This window comes from Salmo trutta, chromosome 33 (assembly GCF_901001165.1).
Source record: "Salmo trutta chromosome 33, fSalTru1.1, whole genome shotgun sequence".
Classification (NCBI taxonomy): Eukaryota; Metazoa; Chordata; class Actinopteri; order Salmoniformes; family Salmonidae; genus Salmo; species Salmo trutta.
Window position 1 is genome coordinate 26,307,844 of NC_042989.1, and position 22,516 is coordinate 26,330,359.

At 43.6% G+C, this 22,516-nt stretch overlaps 2 protein-coding genes across 3 annotated transcripts in view; both read right to left on the minus strand.

The window, feature by feature from the left end:
- Nucleotides 1–3,725: 3,725 nt before the first annotated feature.
- LOC115172760 (kelch repeat and BTB domain-containing protein 11) lies at nt 3,726–11,062 on the minus strand. Its single transcript, XM_029730494.1, has 2 exons — nt 10,358–11,062; nt 3,726–8,562 (listed from the first exon to the last, which is right to left on the minus strand). The coding sequence occupies exon 2, from the start codon at nt 8,436–8,438 to the stop codon at nt 6,288–6,290; it is 2,151 nt and encodes a 716-aa protein (XP_029586354.1). The 5' UTR covers nt 8,439–8,562; nt 10,358–11,062; the 3' UTR covers nt 3,726–6,287.
- A 3,586-nt stretch (nt 11,063–14,648) lies between these two features.
- LOC115172759 (rho guanine nucleotide exchange factor 10) overlaps nt 14,649–22,516 on the minus strand; it is an 86,950-nt gene continuing 79,082 nt past the window's right edge. For both annotated transcript variants that reach the window (XM_029730493.1, XM_029730492.1), the window contains 3 exons: nt 16,661–16,783; nt 15,671–16,234; nt 14,649–15,573 (listed from right to left, as the gene is read on the minus strand). In XM_029730493.1, coding sequence (XP_029586353.1) covers nt 15,711–16,234; nt 16,661–16,783 — 647 coding nt within the window. In that variant the 3' untranslated portion in view covers nt 14,649–15,573; nt 15,671–15,710. The remainder of the gene's footprint in view (nt 15,574–15,670; nt 16,235–16,660; nt 16,784–22,516) is intronic.

Sequence of the window (22,516 nt, forward strand, 5' to 3'; positions counted from 1 at the left end):
AGGTCTCTCCAGAGATGTTCGATCGGGTTCAAGTCCGGTCTCTGGCTGGGCCACTCAAGGACATTCAGAGACTTGTCCCGAAGCCAATCCTGCGTTGTCTTGGCTTTGTGCTTAGGGCCGTTGGGTTCACCTGTTGGAAGGTGAACCTTCGTCCCAGTCTGAGGTCCTGAGTGCTCTGGAGCAGGCCCTCATCATGGATCTCTCTGTACTTTGCTCCGTTCATCTGTGCCTCGATCCTGACTAGTCTACCTGCCCCTGCCGCTAAAAAATATCCCCACATCATGATGCTGCCACCACCATGCTTCACCGTAGGGATTGTGCCAGGTTTCCTCAGACATGATGCTTGGCATTCAGGCCAAAGAGTTCAATCCTGGTTTCATCAGACCAGAGAATCTTGTTTCTCATGGTCTGAGAGTCTTTAGGTACCTTTTGGCAAATTCCAAGCGGGCTGTCATGTGCCTTTTACTGAGGAGTGGCTTCCGTCTGGCCACCTACCATAAAGGCCTAATTGATGAAGTGTTGCAGAGATGGTTGTCCTTCTGGAAGGTTCACAAATTTCCACAGAGGAACTCTAGAGCTCTGTCAGAGTGACTATCAGATTATTGGTAAAAAAAAATGTAAAATGTAAAATGAACCTCCCTGACCAAGATCCTTCTCCCCCGATTGCTCAGTTTGGCTGGGCGGCCAGGTCTAGGAAGAGTATTGGTGGTTCCAAACTTCTTCCATTTAAGAATGATGGAGGCCACTGTGTCCTTGGAGACCTTTAATGCTGCAGACATTTTTTGGTACCCTTCCCCAGATCTGTGCCTCGATACAATCCTGTCTCGGAGCTCTACGGACAATTCCTTCAACCTCATGGCTGGGTTTTTGCTTTGATATGCACTGTCAACTGTGGGACCTTATATAGACAGGTGTGTTCCTTTCCAAATCATGTCCAATCAATTGAATTTACCACAGGTGGACTCCAGTCAAGTTGTAGAAACATCTCAAGGATGATCAATGGAAACAGGATGCACCTGAGCTCAATTTCGAGTCTCATAGCGAAGGGTCTGAATACTTATGTAATTAAGTTATGTTTTTTATGTTTAATACATTTGCAAACATTTCTAATAACCTTTTTTTGCTTTGTCATTATGGGGTATTGTGTGTAGATTGCTGAAGAAAAACAATTATTTAATCTATTTTAGAATATGGCTGTAACCTAACAAAATGTGGAAAAAGTCAATGGGTCTGAATACTTTCCTAAGGCACTGTATAACTAGGAATAAAGTGACAGATAGTTAACAGTAGCAGCAGCGTTTGTAATGAGTCAAAAAAGTTTGTGCAAAAAGGGTCAATGCAGGTAGCTATTTGGTTAACTATTTAACTAACTATTTAGCAGTCTTATGGTTTCGGAGGAAGAAGCTGTTTAGGATCCTGTTGGTTCCAGACTTGGTGCATTGGTATCGTTTGCCGTGCGGTAGCAGAGAGAACAGTCTATGACTTGGGTGGCTGGAGTGTTTGACCATTTTTAGGGCCACCTTCTGATACCGCCTGGTATAGAGGTCCTGGATGGCAGGGAGCTCGGCCCCAGTGATGCTCCTGACCCGCTCCACTACAGTCATTTCCTGTAGTCCACGATCAGCTCCTTTGTCTTACTGACATTGAGGGAGAGGTTGTTGTCCTGGCACTATACTGGCAGGTCTCTGACCTCCTCCTTATAGGCTGTCTCATCGTCGTTGGCAAACGTAATGATGGTATTGGAGTCATGTGCGGCCACGCAGTCCTGGGCGAACAGGTATTCTTAAGTTGGAGGAGTATTAGCCATGTCAGTACAACCAAACTATGACTGAATTGGATCAAAATGTCAAACCCATCTTTTTGGCAGACTTGCAGACAGAGGTTGCATCACTGTCTTTGCATGAAAGAAAATCATAAAAGTAGTGTGATGATAAAAGTCACAGCCATACCCTTGTTGTTTGAAGTCACAGTCATACCCTTGTTGTTTGAAGTTTCAGTCATACCCTTGTTGTTTGAAGTCACAGTCATACCCTTGTTGTTTGAAGTCTCAGTCATACCCTTGTTGTTTGAAGTCTCAGTCATACCCTTGTTGTTTGAAGTCTCAGTCATACCCTTGTTGTTTGAAGTCTCAGTCATATCCTTGTTGTTTGAAGTCTCAGTCATATCCTTGTTGTTTGAAGTCTCAGTCATATCCTTGTTGTTTGAAGTCTCAGTCATACCCTTGTTGTTTGAAGTCTCAGTCATACCCTTGTTGTTTGAAGTCTCAGTCATACCCTTGTTGTTTGAAGTCTCAGTCATACCCTTGTTGTTTGAAGTCTCAGTCATATCCTTGTTGTTTGAAGTCTCAGCCATATATTTGTTGTTTGAAGTCACAGTCATACCCTTGTTGTTTGAAGTCTCAGTCATACCCTTGTTGTTTGAAGTCTCAGTCATACCCTTGTTGTTTGAAGTCTCAGTCATACCCTTGTTGTTTGAAGTCTCAGTCATATCCTTGTTGTTTGAAGTCTCAGTCATATCCTTGTTGTTTGAAGTCTCAGTCATATCCTTGTTGTTTGAAGTCTCAGTCATACCCTTGTTGTTTGAAGTCTCAGTCATACCCTTGTTGTTTGAAGTCTCAGTCATATCCTTGTTGTTTGAAGTCTCAGTCATACCCTTGTTGTTTGAAGTCTCAGCCATATATTTGTTGTTTGAAGTCACAGTCATACCCTTGTTGTTTGAAGTCTCAGTCATACCCTTGTTGTTTGAAGTCTCAGTCATACCCTTGTTGTTTGAAGTCTCAGTCATACCCTTGTTGTTTGAAGTCTCAGTCATACCCTTGTTGTTTGAAGTCTCAGCCATACCCTTGTTGTTTGAAGTCTCAGTCATACCCTTGTTGTTGTCCCGGTCAGTTTGGATGACATGACAGGAAGCTACAACCTGGGCTTTGTGGTTGCGGGGGCATTGAACGTGGCCGCCTGTTTTGTTCTGGCCTTCATCCCCCTGGCCAAGCGCTCAACTAGACAGACATGTAAGAGCATCATGAACGTCACCATCAACCGCTCCACACAGGAAATCATGCAGTGGGCCGATATCCTGCCTCCTTTCTCTGAGGTAGCACACTGGTACCTGTAGTTCTTCTGTATGAGGGTTAGGAATCTATCTAACAACATATTTTGTTTCATTGTATATTATTGATGGTGCAAGTTTTTCAGGAAAAACTACTAGCCCTAATAATAAAATGTACATTTACTCATAATATTTCAATATCAATTGTCAAATAGGAGGAGCCAACAGTGTCCACGTACGTGAATTACTTCTCTAAGACTACGTTTGGTAGTCCAGAAATTGTTGACAGTAGACCTGAGGTGTACAGTGGAGATGATGCTGAGACAGCAGGACCTGCTGAAGTCACCCGGCTTTAGTAGCTTCAAACCCACCAACGTTCTGCCTCAGCACTGTATAGGAGAGAAGAAATGTATCTTTTCACTAAGGGGAGCAAATACAATAATGTATTAATACAGAACGCAGTTATGGCTGGTTTTATTAGTCAATTCATCTGTTTTCATTCAAGAGAGAAATGACAAGCACAGGACATTGTGACAGACACAGTGTTACTTACAGTCATTGTCCAGTAGTTGGCGCTTCTGTACCAAGAAAATATAATTATTATAATGATAATAATTTGTCAGTGATAAGGACCTCGCCATCCATACTGCAAAACACACTATAGAAAATGATACTGAAACTTTTTTCAAACACTAAATATTTTATTTGCAGCACTTAGTTTTGACTGAAATACATCATCCAACAGTTAGTTTGTTAGCTGTTATTTAATATGCTAATTAGCAGTAAGAAAGCCTTCAACCAACACTGTACTTTCAAGCATTCATCATCCAAAACCAACAGCCCACAAAAGCTTCACTACACACTGACGGCAGCCAGCAAAATACCAGACGAATAAGTCCACATCTACTCAGTCATCACAGTTACAACAGCCTCTCAAGGATACTGTTACCAAATGTAGTAGTAGCATTTTGTTCACCAAATAAATTCCACTGAATCAATCCAACGTATTAACAAAACTCCCAATTGATGTATTATTGCTAAACGCAAACAAATATGTCAAATTCCTAAGGAAGCGCAAGGAGATGGAGTGCTATTGGACCCATTTCCAATATTGTAAATGTAAAAGGGATTAGGCATATTTTAACAGAACAGATGAACACAGCTGAAGTTGATGCAAAATATCCTTCCGACTAAATGGTGTGTGGACGAGATGATTAAATGCATTATAAAGGGACAGACTACATCATCTAATATGGGCAAACGGCTTCATCATCAGAAATGATACTGAAATAGTCAAGTACTTGAGAGACAGTTCAACAGCATCTGAAAGTACATACTGTGTATGACAGTCACAGTCTTTCTGGCTGGCTCAATACTTGTGGGAGATGACAACATAATAGCATTTTCATTATCGGTAGGACTAGGGCAAATTCCCCTGGCCTGCATACGAGAAATGACTCCTCACTTCTCTGAAGAATGTTAAAGAACAGAATAGCTACGTGTGCCTTTAAAAATAATAATAATAATGGGTAGTTCTGTCCTTGAGCTGTTCTTGTCTATTGATGTTCTGTATTATGTCATTCTGCATTGTGTCATGTTTTGTGTGGACCCCAGGAAGAGTAGTAGCAGCGAGTGTGGTGCCCTTGTTTTCACAGCAACATTGATACATTGTTGCTAATACTAGTGTTGCGTGTGGATGTTAGAGAGATCATAAGAGTGTTTTTGATCTAGGATATTATCACCCAAATATATTTAATATATATTTATTTAGTGAAATATCTGAAAGGGTTTGATATGTCGTATCAAACCAGCAAATGTGAGGTCTTACGCTTCGATCAAACCTACAGCGTCGCTGTGCAAAATGGTACGCAGCATCATCTGGATATGTGTGCAACAAAAGTTCATCATTCACCTTCTGCTACCATTTCTGTCAAGCCGTCTACGCATAGAGTTTCATGCATACGTTCGATACATCCAATGTATGCACCACACAGAATGCACAGCATCTGCCTCTGTAATGCAATGCTGCAAGGCAAACGCAGAGTTCCATTGGAAATGAATGTACTTCTGGTGTACCAAAATGCAATGATACTGTTGGTGTGATCCAGGTGTAAGAATGAGCAGTAAGCAGTGAGCACCATCCCTCATATCTACAGTATGCTGACTCAATCCTGCATTGTGTAAACATCAGTGCACACCTAAGGCCTGTTTCAATCAATCTCAGGAACCTAACCCGATCCCCAGAATCAGAACCACTCTTATGCTGCAATAATTCACCTTGTTTCTAGTGTGTTGAAACTCAACTCAACTGTATGTGCGGGTGGAGTGTTGTCTTTGACACAACCTGGAAGGCTGGTTAATGGTTCTGAATGAATAGTTGGGTAGTAGTTTTGAATAAATAGGTGGGCACTGGTTTTGAACCTAACCCACTGGGCACAGACGTCAATTCAACGTCTATTTCACGTTGGTTCAATGTAATTTCGTTGAAATTAAGTAGAAACAACGTTGATTCAACCAGTGTGTGCCCAGTGGTAATGCATTAATACATAATTGCATTGTGCTCTTCAACATTATTCATTGATGAAATATAATTATTGTAGAAGATACATGTGGCTTATTGTGCTCCTGCTGGTCAATGGCCTTGTGAAGTAATGTCAAGGGCAGTTCTGGTATCAGGCCTTGGGGCTGTGTGAATGTTGTAGCCCTCCCACTGTTCCTTCATAGAGCAGACATCACCACCGTAGCAGGCCTTGTGTTGTTTATGGGTTCGCTTGTGTCATTTGCGTATAGGACCTCTGTGTGCCAGCTGTGTCAGTCACTTAGAACATACTTCAACTGTCCCCTCATTCAGACTATTCCAACTCAGCGGGTTGATTTTTGGCTAAAAGCCACCAGCCAGCAAACAATATTCAAAACAATATCTATTCTAACTATCTGCAATTACAAAAGTACACAATACAAAACTCAACACAGGGAAATGCAGCAACAAACAAAAACGACTATGTGTGTCATTATCTCATTGTGTAGAGTCAGATGCATTTCTGGTTGCACTCATTCAACATGTAAAAGTAGTCCTTGTTAAGGCTTGTCCTGTTAACTCGCCATGCAAAGAAACACATCCCATTATGAGCAGGTACACTGGACAGGGGAAAATAAAGGTGAAAAAGGTTCATCTTATTTTAAGGCCCACTATATTACATTGATGGGCGTCTGTAACGTAGCATCAGTGATCCATGGTCACATCACACGAATCTGTCAGTCTTCTCAGGCAGACTGAGGATGAAAGGGAAGAGTATGCCCTTAGCTTCCAGTGGTGGCTTGAATGGTTCCTCTACAAAGTAAGAGCCGTCCTCCTCCACCACAAACTGCAGAGTCTGAGTCTTGTTCACACAATAGATGCAGTTTCCAATGACGGCACACCTGAACGGCAGAGGGCTGCCCTGCCGCTGCGACGCGCAGTCATGCCACATTTTCACTATGGTGTCGTACTTGAACACAGTGACCCCCTGGTCACGGTTGACGTCAAACCTGTAGATGAAGCTTTTCAGAGCCACCATGTCGGTTGACTTTTTCCTGCTGTTGTTGTAGGGGCACTCCTGCCACTCGTCCCTCTTGGCGTCGTATTTTAGGAGACGGTAGAACAGAGACCCTCCAGAGACGTAGAGCTCTCCGTTACAGGTGGTGGCTTCATGGGCCACAGCGAACGCCCCTTTGGGTAAGGGAGCCACTGTGGTCCATCTATCAGTCCGAGGATCGTATTTTTCCACTGTGAACAAACACTCCCCTCCTATGGCGTACAAGTTACCCTCCATAGACACTAGCTTGAGCTGCGACCGCGCCTGGTTGAGCGGTCGAACCTCGCTCCAGCGGTTAGTGATGGGGTTGTAACAGAACACCTTGTCTGAGACCTTGCCCTTATCCCCGTATCCCTTTATCCCACCGGCCACAAACAGGTAGTTGTACATGGTGCAGATCCCACAGCCCTTCGTGTTAATGTCCTCCGGCATCAGAGTCAGAGGTCTCCAGTCATTGGCTGCCTCGTTGAAGCTGTAAATCATGTGGTTCTCCTCGAAGAACGCCGCGGACAGAGGGCTCTGCGGTCGACTGTTACAGCGACTCTGAGGTCGGCTCCCGACACGGTCGAACACATCGTTGATCTCAGCGACCATCAGGGACCTCTTCCCCTCCATTCTCTTCTTCAGGACCAGATCCCTCTCCGACCCCGTCAGACGCCCGTACACCGCTGGGTCCTGCAGGATCTGGAGGAAGTTGTCACTCATGAAGCGATAGGCCGTCTCTTTCAGTTCGTTGAGTCGTTGCTTCTTGGCGATAGTTAGAATCTCATAACAGTTCTCTGCTGTGACCTGCTCTGACATGGTGTCCATAGCAGCCTGGACGGCACATGGGATCTGTAAGATCTTAGCTCCTGTGATCACCTCTACCACATTGTCCTTGTGTACATTCATCTGAGAGGTGTAGATATAGTCTATCAGGATGGTCAGGGTCTTGTAGTTCAGCCCTTTCACTTTCAGGATGTCTCTCGACTGACGAGCCTTGAAATAGTCACTCTTCCCTGCCAGAACAGACTTGTGAACACTGATTTTCTGGCCACCGACTTCAATCACTAAATCTGGCTCCTCTTTAGGCGTTGTGTTACTGACCCCACCATGGCCACTACTGCCCCTGTGTCCTTGGTTCGACTCAAGCCCTGACTGTCCATACAATGTGTCATATTCTGCGGGAGAGCTGTGGCTGAACAAGCACCCCAGCTCTTGTATGGTTGGCTGGTTGCCCGCGATGATACAATGAGTGTCAGGCGCAGCGGTCCCCTGCTCCCGGGAGTTAGTGACGTTTGTGATGTGACACTGACTCCTCACTATGCTCTCTCTACAGAGGGACAGAGACCCTTCAGCTTCCTCTCTGGCCTCTCCCTTGAAGCATAGAGAGGGACCCCCACTGCAGGGCACTTTTTCCCTCGGTCCATTCATATCCTCACTGATACCGTTTCTGCCATGAGTACAGTTCTGGTCTTTACCAGCATCAAGCTTGGGTATGTGAGATGTATGTGCTTGATGAGAAGGATCAGTAATGTGAAACTGATCTGTATTTGAGATGTGTGATCCATCACCCTGTGGACGGTCAAAGTGCTGATGCCCAATCACCGTACCACCATCCAACAAGTACTCCTTTGTAACTGGTGTGCTCTGTCGACAGAGTCCCTGGTCGCCCAGTACGAATCCCAGGTCTGGAACATTAGTGTTCCCCTCCTGCTTCCTTGGGAGGGAACAGACACCCCCGTCCTCATCCGAGGGGGAGGAGAGGAGGTCCGAGCAGATGGGGTGGTGGAAGATGACCGTGTGCACCCCTCCTCTCTGTCTCTGTCTGTCATTCATCCTGTCTGATCAGAGCTAGTGGCTGTTCAGATCCTCAGTGTTCATAGTGAGGAGAATCCAACACAGTCTTCTGGAATCACTCCTACAGATCTTGGCAGGTCTTGTCTCTTGAACCTATTTGACACTTTAGGGGAGAAGAGAAATATATATTGAAATATGAAAGTTTCAAATAACTAAAACATGTCAATTGTTGGCAATGATACTTGAAAACTCAGAGGGGCGCCCTTACTCCACAAGAAACAAATGGAGCCTAGTTTGGCATATCTACAGAGATTTATGGAGTAGCTTTTATGTTTTCTCCAAATGCACTAAACTCTATTGTAAAAGACACTAAGAGAAAACATACTTTTTTATTTATACAGATATTATTATAGTCTAATTGCACATTTGCACTTGTGCAGGAAAATATTAATTCTAGGCCTATTATAATGATATTAGACAGTGTGAATTGAGTACCAAGTGAATTATTGTAGATATTAACAGCTAACACACATGACCTACTGGATGATCATCCTAATCGAGTATTTAAATGAATCGCGACCCTCGGGGGAGAATCGCACATACGGTGCATGCTCGGTGGCACCTCCATTCCACCAGCAAGAATAAGCATAGGAATAGGTTGATGTCCCAATACCTTGGCATCGGGTCTATGAACTGACATTTGAAACAACAATTGACACATCAATCCGTTCATTTCAGTTTAAGCTATTATATAAAATACTTGCTACAAAAAGAAAACTCAATATATGGGGCATTGAACAGTCTGTCTTGGGCAGACTCTGCAACGAGGAAACAGAATCAATAGAACATATTTTCTGGTACTGGCCATTGGTGGCTCTCGCTTTTGGAGTCTGGTCCAGGAATGGTTGTTATGACATAATATCAGGGTTTAGATTGACCTGCAAACTGTATTGTTAGGGAATCTGGAAAAACACTATCAGTCAATGGTAAATATCATTATACTCTTGGGTAAAGTATTTATATTTAGGACAATATGGTAGAAATCTTACAAATAGGGAGGTTCAGGACCCTCGTAAGACATCATAGTAAAATGGAGGGATGTATTGCAAAATGGCGTTAAACTGGTGGGTTAATCTGTGGACATTGGAAGGTTGGAGTTAACATCAGAATGAATAGTGGATTGGCCACTGTGGGTGAAAATCCAGCACTTCTAGAAAGAGAAAATTAGGAATATATGAATAATTATTTAACTACAGGTACTATAGATGTGAGCGAAATAGATGTAAGTAGCAGTAGAAGTCAATGGAGGCTGCTGAGGGGAGGACGGCTCATAATAATGGCTGGAACGGAGCAAATGGAATGGCATCAAACCATGTGTTTGATGTATTTGATACCATGCCACTCATTTGCTCCAGCCATTACCACGAGGCGGTCCTCTCCAATTAAGGTGCCACTAACCTCCTGTGGTAAAAGTATTGTTGTCTGTTGGTTTACTCCAATTAGGGTAGGGGGGGAAAAGTATAGGTAAAAAAATATAAGTATACCAAAGGGAACTCTTATTCTGAAGAATTCCCAAAATCCGTGACCCGGTAGTACTTAGTTATTCTTGCCTGTTTCACAACAGTTTTAGTGGCAACTGCTGACTGCTAGATAGATTCTTGTTGAATACGATAGGCGAGGTTGATAAGGAAATCCGTCCAAGCGCACATTACGCAGTCAAATTGTGTCATAGGTTAATAGAAATTGATTAATACATCCATTCATCACAATGAAATGTTAAGAAATATAAATTGGGAACCTTGTGCGCAATATAGCCTAATTGCAACGCATGCAATTATTCCAGGCTAAATTTACAGTTTGGCTAAATCATCATTAAAGATGGAAATGGTAATGCATCTCGACTAATATAAAACATTGGCCAAAATAGCATGAATATTATTATAGAGTAGCCAACTTACGTCTTTAGATGCAGGCAGCGCAATTCAATGGACTGCTCTCATCAGTCTCACACACAAAGCCGTTATGGAAGGTAGCCCCAATCTTGAAAATAGGAGAACCTCACAAATGCAATACGGCTGTCTTTTCCCTTGTATATAGAGGATATTTCGTTAAAGTGGACAAATCCCTAATTCCACGTCCATTAGCGACATATCACTTGTTAATTGAGCTCCAGGACAAATAGTCTCCGGGTAAATGGATCATTGTTATTCCTTCACAACTCATAATAGAAAATTCACTGTAGCTACGTCTTGTCTGAAACCAAACGCAAACCGTTATACAGGACTTAGTTAGTACTTCAGAGTACCGATCCACAACAAATATGTCGCCAATGTCCTCCTGCAGCTCTACAGTGCGTCTAAACTAAGCATAGAGAGCATCAAAAATCAATCCAGCATGGATCAGGGATCTCCGTTTCTGCTGACCCTACTCTGTTTTGCCTTTTTCAGTAGACTACCGACCGACGGTTATTGATCTAGAGTAGACCACACCCCCTCTCAGTATTAACTGCACATACACAGACATGGCTATCCGCATCTGCCGGGTTTGCACACTGCACGAGCTGGAGGCAACCGGAGGTGAAGATGCGACATTCCTTCACACGCCTTGTGCGCGATTTACCATGAGGGAAACTCAGCGATCTGAGCCCCTGCGTGCGTTATAAGCCTGTCATTGGTAAGACCCTACTACAGCCTCTTATACAAACGCCCCGATTTTAATTCCACGCCACTGTATAAAGCCTTGTACTTCTAAAGCAAACCCAACGGGTAACGAGTCAGCTGTTTACTATACATCGGAAACATTTGTGTTTCCCTAGTGGGGTACTGTAACTCTAAAGACCCATGTGTCCAGATGAAAATGTACTAGGCTACTGCCTTCTGCTTTGTATGCTACAACATCCCATAATAGTTCAGTCTGAAAGGAAGAACATTGCTTCAACTTCCCCTGTAAACCATGGGCTATATACATAATAAAACACTGGGTGGTTCGAGCCCTGAATTCTGATTGGCTGACGACAGCCGTGGTATATCAGACCGTGTATACCACGGGTATGACAAAACATTTATTTTTACTGCTCTAATTAGTAGGTAACCAGTTTATAAGGCACCTCAGAGGTTTGTGATATATGGCCAATATACCATGGCAAAGGGCTGTATCCAGGCACTCCACATTGCGTCTTGCTTAAGAACATCCCTTAGCCGTGGTATATTGGCCATATACCACACCTTTTTGCTTAAGCATCTCTCCCCTCAGGCCAGTCTTTCAAATTATTACAAACCTGACTTTTTAAATAGTTAAAAACCAGCAAAACAACCAATATCATCACAGGGTTAAAAGGGGTATTCATACCCCTAGACTTATTCCACATGTTGTTGTGTTACAACCTGAATTCAAAATTGATTAAAAAAAGATCTCACCCATCTACACACAATACCCCATAATGACAAAATGAAAATATGTTTTTAAAAGATTTTTCAAATGTATTGAAAACTAAATATCTAATTTACATAAGTATTCACACCCCTGAGTCAATACATGTTAGAATTACTTTGGCAAATTATTCTTTTTAAAATTCTTCAAGCTCTGTCAAGTTGGTTGTTGGTCATTGGTCATTGCTAGACAGCCATTTTCAAATCTTGCCATATTTTCAAGCCAATTTAAGTCAAAACTATAACTAGGCCACTCGTCTTGGTAAGCAACTCCAGTGTACAAAACATTAGGAACACCTGCTCTTTCCATGCCCGACAAGGTGAATCCAGGTGAAAGCTATGATCCCTTATTGATGTCACATTTACATTTTAGTCATTTAGCAGATGCTCTTATCCAGAGCGACTTACAGTAGTGAATGCATACATTTCATGCATTTTTTTTAAAATTTGTACTGGCCCCCCGTGGGAATCGAACCCACAACCCTGGCGTTGCACACACCATGCTGGCGTTGCACACACCATGCTGGCGTTGCAAACACCATGCTCTACCAACTGAGCCACAGGGAAGTGACCTGATCAGTTTAGATGAAGGGGAGGAACGGTTAAAAGAAGGAATTTAAGCCTTGAGACAATTGAGACAGAATGTGAACATGTAACATTCAGAGGCTGAATGGGAAATACAAAATATTTAATAATTGCCTTTGAACGGGGTATGGCAGAAGTTGCCAGGCACACCGGTTTGAGTGTGTCAATAGCTGCAACACTGCTGGGTTTTTTCAACGCTCAACAGTTTCCCAATTGTATCAAGTATGGTCCACCACCCAAAGTACATCCAGCCAACTTGACACAACTGTGGGAAGCATTGGAGTCACCATGGGCCAGCATCCCTGTGGAACGCTTTCAACACCTTGTCGTCCATGCCCTGACGAATTGAGGCTGTTCTGAGGGCAAAAAGGGATGCAACTCAATATTTGGAGTCTGTTCCTAATGTTTAGTGCACTCAGTGTATATTTGGGGAAGGAAAGGGAAAGGGGGGTACCTAGTCAGTTGTACAACTGAATGCATTCAAATGAAATGTGTCTTCCGCATTTAACCCAACCCCTCCGAATCAGAGAGGTGCAGGCGGATGCCTTAATCGACATCCACGTCTTCGGCGCCCAGGGAACAGTGGGTTAACTGGCCTTATGTAGGTTATTGTCTTGCTGAAAGGTGAATGTCTCCCAGTGTCTGTTGGAAAGCAAACCGAAGCAGGTTTTCCTCTAGGATTTTGCCTGTGCTTAGCTGTATTCTGTTTCTTTTTATCCCCCCAAAAAACTCCTTGTCCTTGGGGATGACAAGTATACCCATGACATGATGCAGTTACCCCCATTCTTGAAAATATGAAGAGTGGTACCCAGGGATGTGTTGTGTTGGATTTGCCCCAAACATTCAGGACAAAAAGTTAATTTCTTTGCCACATTTTTTGCATTTTTACTTTAGTCCCTTATTGCAAACAGGATACAAGATTTGGAATATTTTTTATTCTGTACAGGCTTCCTTCTTTCACTCTGTCATTTAGGTTAGTATTGTGGAGTAACTACAATGTTGTTGATCCCTCCTCAGTTGTCTCCTATCAGAGCCATTAAACTCTGTAACTGTTTTAAAGTCACCATTGGCCTCCTGGTGAAATCCCTGAGTGTTTTTTCCTTCCTCTACGGCAACTGAGTCAGGAAGGACGCCCATATCTTTGTAGTGACTGGGTGTATTGATGCATCATCCGAAGTGTAATTTATAACTTCACCATGCTCAAAGGGATATTCAATGTCTTCTGGGAAGGCTTTCTACTAGATGTTGGAACATTGCTGCGGGAACTTGCTTCCATTCAGCCACAAAAGCATTAGTGAGGTTGGGCACTGATGTTGGGCGATTGGGCCTGGCTCTACCAATAGGTGCCCTTCTTTGCGAGGCATTGGAAAACCTCCCTGGTCTTTGTGGTTGAATCTGTGTTTGAAATTCACCTCTCGACTGAGAGACTTTACAGATAATTGTATGTGTGGGGTACAGAGATGATGTAGTCATTCAAAAATGTTAAACCCTTATTGCACACAGAGTTTTACTCCTGAACTTATTTAGGCTTGCCATAACAAAGAGGTTGAATACTTATTGACTCAAGACATTTCAGCTTTATATTTTTTATGAATTTGTAAAAATTACTAAAAACATTATTCCGCTTTGACATTATGGGTTATTGTGTGTAGGACAATGACACAAAATCTAAATCCATTTTAAATTCAGGCTGTAACACAACAAAATGTGGAAAAAGTCAAGGGGTGTGAATACTTTCTGAAGGCACTGTACATACACTACATTACCAGAAGTATGTGGACACTTGCTCATCGAACATCTCATTCCAAAATCATGGACATTAATATGGAGTTGGTCCCCCCTTTGCTACAATAACAGCCTCCACTCTTCTGGGAAGGCTTTCCACTAAATGTTGAAACATTGCTGTGGGGACTTGCTTCCATTCAGCCATAAAAGCATTAGTGAGGTTGGGCACTGATGTTGGGCGATTGCACCTAGCTCGCAGTCGGCGTTCCAATTCTTTGCCCTAGCTTTACACACAGCTGATTCAAATAATTAAAGCTTGATGAGTTGGTTATTTGAATCAGCTGTGTAGTGCTTGTTGGTAAGTGTGGAGAGTTGTTCTTAGAGCTTGGTATTGGACCAAATACCAGAGGCTATACATTACTGGTAGTATATTTGAACTAGTGCAACTTTTTTGGTTGAAATAAAGTGAGCAGGCTGAGCATGCATACATGAAATAAAACATACACAAAGCTGCTGAATAAAACATTTATAGTGTTAATATACACAACAGAAGTACATACAAAATGGCACAAAAGTATAAAGCTTTAGATACATTTTTTAAATATCCTTTAGTGACAAAACATTTATTTGGGCAAGTAACAACCCCTTCTTTTCATCTGGTTACAGTTAGAGACTCTTCCTCCATTTAGGATCTACTGGAAACCTGGCCAGCCAGGAAGTCCCATCATACCTCATATCAGCAACCACTCACCCTCCAGACCCAATTCATAGAACATAGACTGGCCAATGGAGATGATCATGAGAAGGGTTTGGCTCCAAAGAATGCCTGTTCCTAACAGTGGAAGTGTCGGAGTAGACATTGTTCAAAGCAACAGAGATGAAAAGTCACCTTGCCTGGCTTTCCTCAAACTCTGTCGACATACATAGGAAAATGGGAATGTCTGATGTCTGTCTACGTGAGTAGCCCGGATACAATTATTGTGCCATCAACACTCTGGTGATCAGGCACGTCTCAGTCACACAAAATATTAGCCATGTTATAACAAGTAACATTTCATCGGTCCTCTTTCAAAATGACATAATATGAATGACATTAGGGACATTTCAGTGGTTTTTCTATATATTCAGGTTCTCTTCATTGGATTCATGTCAGATGCCATTATTAAGTGGTTAGAGTGTATTGATCCATTTGTACCCATTACCAATAGGAATGTCCCACATGAACAGAAGGCTAAAGGTCACTGGGTAGGAGATATCAGAAACTCTTGATATTATTCATGGGATGCCCTCTGGAGTATTTCTCATTATAAGACACATAGTTGAGTTGATTGATCCCAAAGTCCAGACAACCATGGGAATGAATGGATATCCTTTGGAGTTGAGTGTCACTGAGTCGAGTGTCACTGACTTCAAGTAGGAACTGCAGCATCCTCAGTCTTTGAGGAGAAAGTGAGAGAATAAGAGAATGAGGAGGATTATGGTTATTAAACCATTAACACTATTGAATACTACAGTGACTATGGCTCCACTCACCTTGTTACACTGTACTAGTTAGTCTCTACTCTCTGGTCTCTCACATGTTGAGTAGAGGGATCTGCCACACCATGATGCTGGACACCGTCTCCTCCTGACGGGACTGTTTGGTCTTCCTGTTGACCCTGTGGTGACCCAGCCCCCCTGACACCACCAGCAGAGAGCTGACATCCACCTTCTGGACCCTCCTGCCCCTCTGGTGGTGGGCCAGATCATTGACCAAGTCATAGATGGCCCCGTCCTCGGGCCCATGCTCCAGAGAGCCCTGGGACAGAGCCAGGGAGCCACAGGAGGAAGACAGGGAGTCCTGGATGGCCATGGAGGTGCAGCCTGCCTCTCCCAGCCACACTCCCCGGCCCTGGGTGGGAGCTAGAGCGGGTGTGGAGCCTGGGGTTGGAGGTTGGGAGACCTGGGCCTTCTCCCCATCCTTGGTGTCTCCTGGCTGGCTAGGTAGGCTGCTGCCTGGGCTGCCTGGGTTGCCGGAGGGCCGGTTGCACACCGCGGCTGCCATGGTGAGGAACTTTACTGGGCCGTGGTGGGCGTGGAAGGATACCATGCCCCGTCCTACGACAGCCAAATATCCAGACACACATTACTCCATATACACTATCAATTTACTGGAAAACACTGTTAGTAACTACATATGTGTTTCAAATTGCCCACTTTTGGCAGTCGCCCCCAGAGACTAAGAATTCCATAGACCAGAGGCACATGGAAACTAGCTTTGAGTCATATCAATTAAGAGACAGTATCATTGTTAGAAAGGCTCCACTAAAATATCAAGGCAGGGGCTGGGACCTGAAGGATAATGACTGAGGCTTATTAACCCATGTTGTGCTCCAGTTAGATTGATAAAGTCCTTAAAGCACTTGGTACCCAAATCCCTTCCTTTACCCCAAAACAAATGACAGCAAATGGATGGTTTGCCATATAATTCCTCATTGGGATTTTTAGATAATCTGGAATAATCTTCAGGGAAGATGCACCCACCTGTGACCTTGGGGATTCCCTGTAGTCTGGGGACAGAGAGGGCCACTGTCACCCCCAGGTTGGTCCCCACCAGCAGCAGACCATGGCACACCAGCAGACTGCTGACTGAGACCCTCTGGTTCCCTACGGACAGAATAGAACCAACGCATCAATACTGAATCTGCAGAGTTTGTGTTAAATTCTGTTGTAGAGAGCAGTTTGGAGCAGTAATCCAGGGGGCTGTAGTCATGCACAAAACGTTCTGAACAGTGGGCTTTTTAAAAAAGGTTGATAGTTAATAGTTGACCTTAATGATTTCTGGGGTCAAGCTTAACACAGTAGGAGTAGGGTAGGTATTTACATTCACAGTAGGGGATAAGTAGGTATTTACATTCACAGTAGGAGATAAGTAGGTATTTACATTCACAGTAGGCGATAAGTAGGTATTTACATTCACAGTAGTAGATAAGTAGGTATTTACATTCAGAAGTCTCCTAGAAATGAGAATGAACACAGTTAATGTGCCCCTTCCAGCGAGCCGTGGGACAGTAACAGGGAGGGAGGTATTTCTGCTTAGTGTGTGGGGAGGTTACTACAGCAATAATGCTTAACAGCCAATGGTCTCCAGGGCAACCGAAAGAGGAGTAAAAATAATAACAGCTCTTTTCACCAAAAGACCACCATTATAGTCCACTTTGAGTCAAACAAACAAACAGTGAACCGTAATGTCGTAATTAAGCAAGCAACTGTGGTTCTATTCAGAAAGACTGATGCAGGCTGGGACAGAAAGGGCTGTGTGTCCGGTCTTCCTCGTCACAAATAAATTCAGTAAAATATCACTTTATACTGTAAACACAGTAATTGTTACGCTAACAGCACCTTTTAGAGGACGTGATAAATTGTGTCGTCTAGTGAACAATATTTAGTGACTTATTATGTGGAACTTGGTACTTGTTAACATCATCCTCAATAAGCGTTACTATGGCAACACGCAGCATTGCAAAGCGTGAACAGAAAATGTCCAGAATACCCTTAACATGTTAAATGCCAATAATTGTTAATGCAAATGCATTTTGACAAAACCGTCATAACGGACGGAGTATGGTATGACTGTTTGAGAAAGTCTGTCAAGGCTCCAGTTGTGAGTGGCATTACCCATCATACACTGCAGTAAGAGCGCCGCAGCTAAGTCCTCTCCCTCCCATAATCCCCCAGGGCTTTGGCCAAATCAGCCGCTGATCTCTCTTCCCGACCCCTAGCTCCTCCAGAGATCACCCCTCTGAGGAACATCAGTCCTGAGTCTACAGTGCTACTCACCCAGCAGAGAACAGAGCAGCATAACCCATCGCCGCACATGTGCTTGTCATGAGGGCCCCCGGTTACCAGAAACACACACACTGGGGTGCATTTCTCAACATTCTCCTTTCATAATATTTGAAGTTTCCACCCATAGGCCAAACCAAAATAAACCTGAACCAGCATCAACATGGCCCAGGCCTGTTCCAGATCCCACACCAGAGGTCTGCTTTGATCTGCAATTATCCCTCACAACTAGCATGCTGAATTACAGCAGGGGGCTCAGATAGGAAACATATAACCTTCACTACACTGATATTACACAAGCAGTGGGGTGGGTTAGATAGAAAACACTGACTCTATCTTACTAAGAGATGGTTCATATCAGGCCAAAGTCTGGAACCAGAGAGGCTACAGCACTACAGTCTCCAGGCCTCTGTCTCCAGGCCTCTGTCTCCAGGCCTCTGTCTCCAGGCAGTCCCAGGGCCAACATGGTGATGAAGGGCTGGAGGTGTTGTTTACTGGCTCTCCATGTTTGTCCCAATTAGAGTCCACATGACTGGATATTTAGGTCAGGCCAGACAAAGCCGCCGATACGGACACTCCTCTCCTGCACTCACTACAGACTCATCTTCTACACTCTTATGTAGAACCTAAAAGGGTTATTCGGCTGTCCCAATAGGAGAACCATTTGAAGAACCCTTTTTGGTTCCAGGTAGAAATAACCCTTTTTGGTTCCAGGTAGAACGCTTTTGGGTTCCTTTCTACAGAGGGTTCTATATGGAACCCAAAAGGGCTCAGCCTGGAACCAAAAAGGGTTTTACCTAGAACCAAAAAGGTTATCCTATGGGGACAGCCGAAGAACCCTTTTGGAACACTTTTTTTATAAGAGTGTAGGGCAGTGTTTCCAAACTCCGGTCCTAAAGTAACCCCAACAGTACATATTTTTTGTTGTGGCCCCGGACAAGCACACCTGATTCTACTTGGCAACTAATCATCAAGCCCTTGACAAGTTGAATCAGGTATTTTTGTCCGGGGCTATAACAAAATGTGTGCTGTTGGGGCCAGGGGTTCTCGAGGCCCAGAATTGGGAAACACTGGTCTAGGGAACATCAAAGACACAGTGTGAGAACAAACTGTATTTAGAGGGTGGTTTTTGGAAGGTTTTCAGAACGTTTTTCCAAATTGAAATCAACCAAACCCAACTCGGTAAAGGGTTAAGGAAGGGCAGAGGAGGTACTGTAAGTAATCACCAAAGCATGTGTTTGAATAATCACTCTGAAATTCAATTGGACATAACTAAAACCGAATTACAGCCAGAGACCACAGTTTTGCGAAATATCTGTGAGGAATTCCTCAGTGCAATCAAAGGATTTACAAGGAATCGTTCCAACATGAGCTAGCATGAGGAGGAGAACAACCCCACCTTGAACACTGAGGACATTTCACACTCAATCACTCTCAATTCTATGCCATCAACTGTAAACCCCCTCCGGCAACTGTGAACCCCCTGTCTGAACCTGTGTTTCCTGAGGTCTGCAATAGGGTCTCAGACAAAACTAATTCACACATTGTCTCACAGCTCTCTGCTGGACTTCTGAAACCCCCTAAATACACAAATAGTATGTAGTTATTCTGTCTGTGTTCCTGTAGTTTGTTGCCACAGTATGTCGGGGTGCATCTGGAGTCACCTCTTTAGCCTGAACAATACTACTCAAGTACCTCAAGAATGTAGCGATGCAGAGAATATAAAGTCACTGCATCCATCACCCTCCACTATTAACAGGTATTGATCGTCCTGTCCTCTTGCATCCAAACAGCTTGAATGGCACAACAGTCAGCAGGCTCTGCAGAAACAGCACATTCTCTGGCCTAGTCAATCAATCTGACAGCAGCTGCCAACAACTAAATAAGTGCCAAGGTGGAACATTGTGGAAAGCCAAACCCAGGCTTGCAGGGGCAAACAATACAACTCCCTCCACAGAGAGAGATCTGAACTTGCCCTGACAAATCACATGCACATGTTTAGCCAGTGCAGGCCGCCAGTTTAGACCGTGGTTGAAGAGATCCAGGTGAGGGTGATACGGGGGGGTTGGATCAGTTGGATGGTCCACTGGAAGAGATGATAGAAGGAAAGCAGAGTCCCATGACAGAGAGATACTGTAGATAGGGCATTAACCCATCGCTGTTATCAGAGGAAGTCAGCTCTTTGGTAATACACACAGACCGTAATGTGATGCACACAGCCTTGGCCTAGAGGAGGAAGTATTTCAAGTCGCTGGTCTGAGGTCTCTCCTTCAGAGAAACTTCCTCTGTGGTTGATGCCTCTTATTAGGTAATAAGTAATCCAGATAAGCTTATCATTCACATCTCTGTTAAAAGCCATTCTACTGCTCAACCTCAGAACTTGTTGGGCTGAGTTTCTCAGAAGGCTAGGTGTAGGGTAAGTTACTGACTGGATATTCAAAGCATGATGTGCTGAATGAAAGTGTACTCTTGCTTTTCCACAAACAACCACAAAGTGATCCCTTAAGTTTATGCAAGACTTGACTAAATTGCCTAATCAAACATTGAAGCCCTATTGAATATGTAACTAAAGCATGCATGATGGGACATATGCCAAGATTTAATAAGGTTTACTGTGCAACGAAGCCATGATACAATGGTTTTGCCTGGCTACCCAAACTCATTGCTCTGGCCAAACGCTACGCCCACGGAAGTTATTTTCTTCTCCGCAATGAGTCTGGATCCGAGTACCTCCCCGGCAATTTCTAGAATGAAAATCCATTTTAGACTGTCTGATTGGTCCCATAAACCAATTGGTTGGGCCAGAGCCAAAACACATGTGGGTAAAGCAGCGTTTCGAAAATTCATTATTGGCTGTGATACTCTGATTGGTTAGAGATTATCCAATCGCTGATGACTTTGTTCTGTACAACACCACTTCATTTTGACATCACCACAAACAACTTAAATGACGGCAGTCTCAGACTGAAGTATGTAGCGAACGATAGATCAGAGGAAGAATTCAGTTTGAGTTGTCAGGCAAATGATGATGTCCCTTGCTGTAATGCAATACATTACATTAGACTGCTTAAATTAGTTATCAAATATTATGGAACTCCCATGTGTTGTACTTTGTTGTGGCTAGTAAGTTTTTTATAGGTTTCCTGAAACAAGCCAGATTGCAGGAGGTCTGCAATAGGATCTCAGACACTAAAGACTGCTGAGAAAACTAGTTCACTTAAACACACATCGTCTCACAGCTCTCTGTTGGACTTCTGAAACCCTCTTAATACACAAATAGTATGTAGTTAGTCTGTCTGTGTTCCTGTAGTTTGTTCCCACAGTATGTCGGGGTGCATCTGGAGAGAGCAAAGTACCAAACCTTATGGTAATAATGGATGAGGTGTTGTCTTGGATGTGTTGTCTTGGATGTGTGCTTAGGGCCATTGTCCTGTTGGAAGATGAACCGTCATCCCAGTCTGAGGTCCTGAGCGCTCTGGAGCAGGTTTTCATCAAGGATCTCTCTATACTTTGCTCTGTTCATCTTTCCCTCGATCCTGACTAGTCTCCCAGTCCCTGCCGCTAAAAAACCTCCCCACAGCATGATGCTGCCACCACCACGCTTCACCGTAGGGATGATGCCAGGTTTCCTCAGACATGCTGCTTGGCATTCAGGCCAAAGAGTTCCATCTTGGTTTCATCAGACCAGAGAATCTTGTTTCATCGTATGAGAGTCCTTTAGGCACATTTGGAAAACTCCAAGCGGGCTGTCATGTACCTTTTACTGAGGAGTGGCTTCCGTCTGGCCACTCTACAATAAAGGCCTGATTGGTGGAGTGCTGTAGAGATGGTTGTCCTTCTGGAAGGTTCTCCCATCTCCACAGAGGAACTCTGGAGCTCTGTTAGAGTGACCATTGGGTTCTTGGTCACCTCCCTGACCAAGGCCCTTTCCCCCGATTGCTCAGTTTGGCCAGGCAGCCAGCTCTAGGAAGAGTCTTGGTGGTTCCAAATTTCTTCCATTTTAAGAATGATGGAGGCCACTGTGTTCTTGGGGACCTTCAATGCTGCAGATATTTGTTGGTACCCTTCTCCAGATCTGTGCCTTGACACAATCCTGTCTCGGAGCTAATTGGACAATTCCTTCGACCTCATGGCTCGATTTTTGCTCTGACACGCACTGTCAACTGTGGGACCTTATATAGACAGGTGTGTGCCTTTCCAAATGATGTCCAATCAATTGAATTTACCATAGGTGGACTTCAATCAAGTTGTAGAAACATCTCAAGGATGATCAATGGAAACAGGATGCACCTGAGCTCAATTTTGAGTCACATAGCAAAGGGTCTGAATACTTATGTAAATAAGGTATTTCTGTTTGTAATTTGTAATAAATTAGCAACATTTTCTAAAAACCTGTTTTCACTTTGTCATTATGGGGTATTGTGTGTAGATTGATTAAATTACATTTTTTACTCATCAATTTTAGAATAAGGCTGTAACGTAACAAAATGTGGAAAAAGTCAAGGGGTCTGAATACTTTCCGAATGCACTGTATCTATGCACACACCGTGATTG

Coding starts and splice junctions, on each gene's coding strand:
- LOC115172760 (XM_029730494.1), bottom strand. CDS start 8,438: ATGAATGACAGACAGAGACAGAGAGGAGGGGTGCACACGGTCATCTTC.